The following is an 8,905-nucleotide window of genomic DNA, read 5'->3' on the forward strand; positions in this document are numbered from 1 at the left end:
CTTCAACTTCAAAAACTTCATATTTGATATGATCTTCCAGAACTACACAGGAGATGATTTTTCCACTTTATTCTTCAATACAACCTTACTATATCAACAAGCAAAAAATGCTGTATGTGCTTTGATTCTAGAGTTGTACTGACAAAACAAAGTAAATATAACTTTAAAAATTTGGATTAATGATTACAAATAATAAAACCTTAAAACACATTCTTTTTTAGGTCTTTGATGATGGAAGATATGTTTACCTTGTTACGGATTTGATGAAAGGAGGAGAACTACTGGATCGTATTCTCAAAAAAAAGTGTTTCTCAGAACAGGAAGCTAGTGATGTGCTGTATGTAATAACAAAGACAGTTGAATATCTTCATTGTCAAGGAGTAAGTTATAGTTGAATTCTTCCTTCAATTCTGGGACCTATATTGTATTTCTTGTATATTTTTATACACAATATACTATAAAATTCAGTGTTACAGTGAAGCTTATAGAAAGTGGTTTGATATATGTCTGTCTATCTACACACACACACACACACACATACACAGGGCTTGATAATTTATAGGACAAGGTTAGAGGTGTGTGTGTGTGTGTGTGTGTGTGTGTGTGCATGCGTGTGTATTATCAAGCCTAATCAAACTTTAAAGTGTGAGTCATCAAAGAAATATCCAAGTGGGTTTTAGTGGCTCGCCACTGTAAGTTCAGCACATGGATGGCTGAGGCAAAAAAATAATTAAAATTTGAGGCCATCCTTAACTAAATAATGAGTTCTATCAAACCTAGACTTCTAAAAGCTAACAAGAAAAATATTTACAGGCATATAAAGTATTTGGAATTAGTCTATAACTATTATATTCTAGCACCAAAACGACTCTCTGTTGACTCTGACCAAATGCCCTAAATATGACAATAAGCTTTTATTCTAAACATTGAACTATCAATATGTTAAATCTTTTGGAGAAGACTTGTATATTTCTTTTTGTCATTTCATATATATGTAAGTTAGATGTGTTAAAATAAAAAATGAAATTAAAATGCAAACTGCTTTTCAGAATTGATATAGTAGAAATTGTATGTAGCCCCACTTATAAATAATAAAAAATTTTATATGTGACCTAAGAAGACTTCAATAGTTGGAAATAAATTGTGCAGCACTAAAGGAATACAATAATTTTAGTATGATTTAATCCGTCCAATTTCTTTGCAAGAATTTTAAAGGATAACAAAAATTTTTGTAAGGCATGACAAACCAGAATTTTAAAAATATAATATGATAAACATCTGCTGTTTATTTTTTTATAAATCTTGTTTATAGAACACTTAAATAGCAGATATTTTGAATATTTATATATGATAGATATTGTAAGCAAAGGGCTTTTAAGATTTAAACACTAAGTGAGATTTTGCCCTTGTCACTAAAAAGCATACCTTGTTGTACATTGCTAAATGAAGGATATGAACTTATCAGACCTAGTAGACCAAACAAGAGATTTTCAGTTTAAACTCAGCCAAAAATTATACTTAAAACAAAATAATAACCACTGGAGAATAGTAACAGAATATAAATATCTTCATAACTTTATATCTCCATATGATACAATGTGTATGAATCCTAAAACTAGATTGAATGAATTGTAGAAGAAAAAAATCATCACATTCAGAATTTAAACTTTTGTCAATTATTTGAGCCTTCTTCATTTTTTCTACTGAGTTTGCATTTTTTTCTTGAGAATTTCATACATTGTAAGTATGTTTTATTTTGTTGAGAATCTTTATAACCACTTAATTCTACAGATTCTAACTTGGTTCTTCTGAGAATCAGACCTAGATTATTTTTTTTTCTTGTGGCTATGTTCTACTTGTCTTGTTTATGTAAATCAGATGGTTTGTAATTGCATCCTATGGTGATATAAAGTTATGAAAATATTTATATTTTGTTACTCTCCTCCAGTGGTTATTATTTTGTTTTAAGTATAATGTTGGCTGAGTTTGAATTGAAATCGCTTGTTTTGTGTACTAGCTTTGATGTCTTCATATCCTTTGCTTTCATATAAAATCTTAATTTTATGTGTCAGTGCTGGTTCTCTGCTATATAGTTGTCTCAACTTCATTTTTATGTTCTTCTGCTGTCTCTTTTCTGCTCTTCTCAAACAGAAGTATTTATTTTTTTCCAAATGAAGGTGTATAATAGAGACTGCTCTTAGTTCTTAGTGTAATAACCACAGATATGGGAACCTACGCACAACTCTGGTTCATCCTTCAACCAAATGTGTTACTCAATCAACACTGTTTCTTTACTTTTCTAAATTCTGTTGAGTCTGAAGGCTATTAACTTGTGTACTATATCAAGAGTTAATAGTCGAAGTGGATGTGGGGCACTGGGTGAAACTTTAGGCTATTATATCTAAAAGTAGAACCAATTGAAGATAGAAATACTGGCAGATAGTGTAATGTCTACCTCACAGAATACTTTTCTTGTTATTTTTGATGCCATAGGTTGGGAATAAAATGGGAAAATTTTTTTCTATAAACATATTAAATGTTTTAACAAAAATTTAGTTATACAATTATAATGCTGTTTTCTTTTATATTCAAGGTTGTTCATCGTGATCTTAAGCCCAGTAATATTTTGTACATGGATGAATCAGCCAATGCAGATTCAATTAAGATCTGCGATTTTGGGTTTGCAAAACAGCTTCGAGGAGAAAATGGACTTCTGTTAACTCCGTGCTACACTGCAAACTTTGTAGCACCTGAGGTATTCTTTAGGTTTTACTGTTTCCTGTTCATTGTCTTGCTTAAATTAAGTCTATATGATGGCAAGTATGTTGGTGAACACAGGAAAAAGCAGATGTCATTTTTTATAACTATAAAGCTCTTTTAAAATTTGAATTATAATAATTTATAATATAAAGTCAGGTAATTACTAGCATCTAAATCAAACATATATCTTCTAATCAGAGTAGTCTGTTCTTTTAGGCTATATACTAATATAGAAATTGTATGATTTTTAAAGAGGGTTTTACTATATAGCTATTACTCACTAAAGCTGCAACACACAGCAAAGTCTTCCTTTGTCTCCTGATGGCTGGGATCACAGACGTGTATCAATATGCCTTGCTAAGAATCATACATTTTAGGACTAAGATCCATCTTTAGATTCACTTTTGATTTGTTTTTAAATAGAAACATTGTTTTTGCCTGATAAATCATCTGTTGTTTTTTGGGAACGAAGAGTAAGAGAAGATGAGGCTGGAAAGTTCAGGACTACAGATTGTACTTTAGGAGCTCTCTGATACTAGTACATCCTGAAGCAGTAAGACAAGATTGGTGAAGTCAATCAGGGATTGCACTGGCTACATGAATTTCTTTATAACATGTGTTTATAAGTCAGGAATTGTTTTTAACATGTTGTAGATGTTGATCATCAATGACAGTTGTTATATACTAATCCAAATATCTAATTTATATCAAATAATTGATCATTTTAAGCAGCTAATGTATGTTGTATGTAAATATGTTTTAAATTAGATGTTATGAAAATATTTTCTGAAAATGAAAATATATAAAAGTAACTATCGATGAACTATTCACCTTTTAATTTTTATGAATTTCGCTTTAGATGCGATTGGGGTATAGATACAATTTTGCTTTTATAAGCTCTTGATGATATGATTTGGTTTGTAACAAATTAGGAATGTGTGAGTGATTTATTCTGTACTTTAATGACACTTATAATGAATATACAATTTTTACTCAATTATACTGGGTAGAAGCTATGCTTTTCAGAAATAAATCTGGGGTACATATTCCCAAAGAGGTTATTTTATTTGGACTGCCCTCATGTGTATGAGATACTACCTTGAACATAAAAAAAGTATTTCTAGGCTTTCTTTTTAATAGGTTAGGAAACCAGAATATTTGAAATGTGGTATCTTCTGCTAAATATAATCTATATAGTCAACATAAATTTTCTAAATAATTATCTTTAATGCAAATAATAATATATTAACTACTTATTTTAATGGGAAAATTCTTAATCTTGGCTTAATTCTGTATAGTTTTTCTCTTTGTTTTTTTTATAGAAACTTACTAAAAAAAGTTTAGGAATGAATGTGTCCCAAAAGAACACCAAAATAATTAAAATAAATAAACACACAGTATATGCATGTTTAGATTAATTGTTAGGTAAACATTTTAGGATTAATGGTTAGGCCATCATTTTAATGAATATATGTACACAGTACAATACAGTACACTGCTGCTTTTTAATCCTAGCAGACTTCCACTGCAATAAGACACTTTGTTTATTGTAATAGTGAAAATTTTTCAGGTGGGCATGTGGAGAGCACTTCTCCACAACTGGCATTTATTTGAACTATCTTTGGCTCGCACTTGTGTGTTTTGAGTGCTTTGAAATATTTTATCAAGTGCTGAAGACCCCGCCGAAAGTTAGTAATTATTTCTAAGTTCTTAGAAATGAAATACATTAGTCTTTAAATTTTCTGATTCTGTCAAAATATGCTATCAAACTACATACAAGATAGTCATTTTAAAATGGAATCATAAAGCTTGAAGTAACCATGCAAATATTTTAAGAAATAATAGAATTTATGGGGCTGTGCTTTCATAATTTAATCACATTACATAAGAGTCCTGATTTTCTAAGAAAAAATCACTGGTTATTGCATTTTTATTTTATTTTATTTTTTAGGTTTTTCAAGACAGGGTTTCTCTGTAGCTTTGGAGCCTATCCTGGCACTAGCTCTTTAGACCAAGCTGGCCTTGAACTCACAGAGATCCCCCTGTCACTGCCTTCCCAGTGCTGGGATTAAAGGCTGTTACCACCACCACCTGGCCTTGTTATTGCAATTTTAACATAGCATTAAAAAATAATGTTCACTAAGTTTTTGGATATGTTTTGCTTCAGTCATCCTTTTATGATTTACTTCATAGATGTGCATTTCTTTATTCTAATCTCTCTAAGATTATCCTCAGTTATTTACTTTTATACAAGAAAATCCAAGAATATTAATTATATTATCTGACTGATAATAAATGTGTAATTAAGTCTTAGAATGGTCTCGAATCTATTTAACTTAAAATAAATTTGAAGAATGATATATTCACAGCTTCTGATAATATAATATTGAAATTACCTTATTTTTTATGAATTGTGCTGTCATATGTTTTGTGTCAAATATTCATTAAACTTAGTGCAAAAGAATTGAGAATTTCTATATGTTACTTTTTGGAGACTTGCAAATCCAAATGGTAGAGAGGGTTATAGAATTAACTACTTTAATTGTCCTAAATTTATCTTGATGCAAGTGAAAAGATACAAAATTACAGGCTGAATACTATCCTCATTCATTAATTCTGCCACCATGCCTTGTTTCTCTTTTGGCTTCATATAGTCATTATTGTATGACATTGAAGACTAATTATGGAACAAAATATTTTCCTTTTTTACCCACACAGAATGTGACTAAGTTTGTAGGAAGTAAAAAACGAGATTTGTGTGATAAACTATAATATTATAACACTTACTGCACAGTTCCACTGTTCTCATACCTTAGAAAAATTATACAGATATTGGACCTTTTCTTAACCCTCAGGCTTCTGGATTTAAGCAGTTTTCCTGCCTCAGCCTCCCAAGTATCTAGGACTATAGGTGCATGTCACTGTTGCTGCTATAGTAGGTAGCAGGAATATGGGAGAGTGAAGCCCTAAAATGAGATAGACTAAAGTTTCATGCAATAGCTAATTTTATTCAAAGCATCAGACTCTTTATATTCTCATAATTAAACATGGTCAAATGAGCAAAAGTTGCACGCATTTAGGCTTTTGGCAGTCACAAGGTTTAACCTCTGTTTGGAAACATCAGTCTAAATAGTAATAGATGATAAGTTATGGGTAATCTAAAGCAAACACACTTCTATTTACTGTACCTGGGAGGGGGCAAATAAAGTGTCTGTTAGAGAGAAACAGAGGTTACAAGACTTTGGCCTTGTTGTCTTGGCATTATTTCTCAAGCTCTCAGAATCTCATGCAAACCACCATTTCAGGTAACTCTGTGAAGACGCATAAAATACAAATATGAGTAGGGCAAACTAGGTAAACATGGGATGTCTAGAACTTTAAGAGGTCTTAAGAAATGAGAACATGCAAGAATAAAAACACTGTGATGTAGCTTTAGGTTGCATTCATTAGAGCTTCCATAGTCCAGTCTTCCATAGCATTTCAGTTTTAAATATGTGTCCTTTATTTGTTCTAAGAAAATGTCTCATATACCCAACACTGTCCTTGAGCTACCTGATTGCAAGCATTACAAGCATGCATCACCATGCATAACCATGTGTGCTCTTATTTATAAATGTATTTATAGGAATTATAAATATATTTTAAGCAAGTTACTTATTGTTTATGTCTGATAATTGTGAAAGTCGTAACTATAATATTTTAGCCTTTTCTAGATGAAAAGTCCACACTGATGGTTATGTAGCCTTCAGTGGTAATGAATTAATAATCTTTCTGTTTTATTTCTTATGCTTTAGCAGTGTGCTTAATTTCTTTTTTTTTTTACTGGATCATTGTATTTAGTCTTTTTTTTATTTTATTTTTTCAGTTTTTTTTATTGAGAAAAGGGAAAAAAAACAAGTTTCCGCCTCCTCCCAGCCTCCCATTTCCCTCCCCCTCCTCCCACCCTTCTCCCCCTTCTCCCACCCTTCTCCCCCTCCCCGCACTCCTCTCCCCCTCCCTCTCCAGTCCAAAGAGCAATCAGGGTGCCCTGCCCTGTGATAAGTCTTAGGTCCTCCCCCCTCCGTCCATATCTTGGAAGGTGAACATCCAAACTGGCTAGGCGCCCACAAAGCCAGCAAATTAAGTAGGATCAAAACCCCTTGCCATTGTCCTTGGCTTCTCATCAGCCCTCATTGTTCGCCATGTTCAGAGAGTCCGGTTTTGTCCCATGCTTTTTCAGTCACAGTCCAGCTGGCCTTGGTGAACTCCCAGTAGATCAGATCCACTGTCTCAGTGAGTAGGTGCACCCCTCGTGGTCCCGATTTCTTTACTCAGGTTCTCCCTCCTTCTGCTTCTCATTGGGACCTTGAGAGCTCAGTCCAGTGCTCCAGTGTGGGTCTCTGTCTCTATCTCCATCCATCACTAGATGAAGGTTCCCGGCAATTTTGTCTACTTCCCATAGCCAAAAGGATAACTATATGTTTTTCCTTGGGTTCACCTTCTTACTTAGTTTCTTTAGGTTCGCCAATTGTAGACTCCTTGACCCTTATTTATGGCTAGAAACCAATTATGAGTGAGTACATCCCATGTTCATCTTTTTGGGTCTGGGTTACCTCACTCAGTATAGTGTTTTCTATTTCCATCCATTTGCATGCAAAATTCGAGAAGTCATTGTTTTTTACCGCAGCGTAGTACTCTAGTGTATATATATTCCACACTTTCTTCATCCATTCTTCCATTGAAGGGCATCTAGGTTGTTTCCAGGTTCTGGCTATTACAAATAATACTGCTATGAACATAGTTGAACAAATGCTCTTGTTGTTTGATAGGGCATCTCTTGGGTATATTCCCAGGAGTGGTATTGCTGGGTCAAGGGGTAGGTTGATCCCGAATTTCCTGAGAAACCGAAACACTGATTTCCAAAGTGGTTGCACCAGATTGCATTCCCACCAGCAATGGATGAGGGTACCCCTTCCTCCACAGCCTCTCCAGCAAAGGCTATCATTGGAGTTTTTTATTTTAGCCATTCTGACAGGTGTAAGATGATATCTCAAAGTTGTTTTGATTTGCATTTCCCTGATCGCTAGGGAGGTTGAGCATGACCTTAATTTCTTAATTTAAAAAATGATGCCCTCGCTTTATCTTTTTTTAATTTAAAAAAATGACATTGATATGTTTATTCTGTGTGTTTGTGTACCTGAGGAGAATGTGTATGCCGTGGTGTACATGTGGAAGGCAGAGAGTCAGGAGCAGGCTGAGGTCACCATTGCTAACTGTGCCATCTTACTGTCTCCTCATCCCTTCAGTTTTTCCACAAACGCTGCTGAAGTTCTTAGAACTTACATTAATTTACAGTAAAAATATTTTTGGTATTTGTTAATAATGTCCCTCAAACAAAACTATTTGTACAAATTATTATATAAATACTAATAAAGCTATTAGGAATTTATCAGAAATATCCTGCTGTTTTCACGATACCATCCTTGTGTCTCAAACTATCTCACAACACAAGTTTTCCTATTATCTTGTTTTATCTTTTTTATTGCAGATTTATACCCACATTACATAGATATAAATCATTATTGGAATTCGTTGTTGTATAATGCGTAGTCCTTTTACAAAATATTCAAACACATACAACACACACACACCACACACATGCCCCAATCACTAGGAAAGAGTTATCAAGCAAGATGTGATGACTCATACCTGCTGTAATTCCAGCACTTGGAAGGTTGAAGCAAGAAGATTGTCACACGTTTAAGGACAGCACGGGCTATATAATAGGGAGTTCTCAGTTATGCTAGGCTTTAAAAGAAAACCCTATCTCAAAATAAGAAGCTGTTTTCATAGATATTAAAAGCACTGCTGTTTATTAAGAATGCCTGTTCTACAATACTAACCAGTTTAATGATGATGGGCCAGTTACTTAACATTGCCCTCAGTGTCATCTTCAGAATTAAAATAATTAATATCTACCTCATAAGAGTCAATATCAGAATGAAAAACCACAGTATTATTTATAGTTCCACCAAACACTTGTACATATAAGTTTTAAGTTTAGATGTTTGTTTATTCAATTTGACATGAGGAAGAATGAAGGCTTAGGTTTTTTTTTTTTTTTTTTTTTTTTTTTTTTTTGGTTTTTCGAGACAGGGTTTCTCTG

The 8,905-nt window shown here is 33.1% G+C and overlaps 1 protein-coding gene across 1 annotated transcript in view; it reads left to right on the forward strand.

Moving 5' to 3' along the window:
* Rps6ka6 (ribosomal protein S6 kinase A6) overlaps window positions 1-8,905 on the forward strand; it is a 148,385-nt gene that overhangs the window by 130,153 nt on the left and 9,327 nt on the right. The window contains exons 20-21 of the mRNA XM_013353608.2: window positions 222-380; window positions 2,594-2,755. Of these exons, the coding sequence (XP_013209062.2) occupies window positions 222-380; window positions 2,594-2,755 (321 nt within the window). The remainder of the gene's footprint in view (window positions 1-221; window positions 381-2,593; window positions 2,756-8,905) is intronic.

Source organism: Microtus ochrogaster, unplaced genomic scaffold, assembly GCF_000317375.1.
Source record: "Microtus ochrogaster isolate Prairie Vole_2 unplaced genomic scaffold, MicOch1.0 UNK13, whole genome shotgun sequence".
Lineage (NCBI taxonomy): Eukaryota > Metazoa > Chordata > Mammalia > Rodentia > Cricetidae > Microtus > Microtus ochrogaster.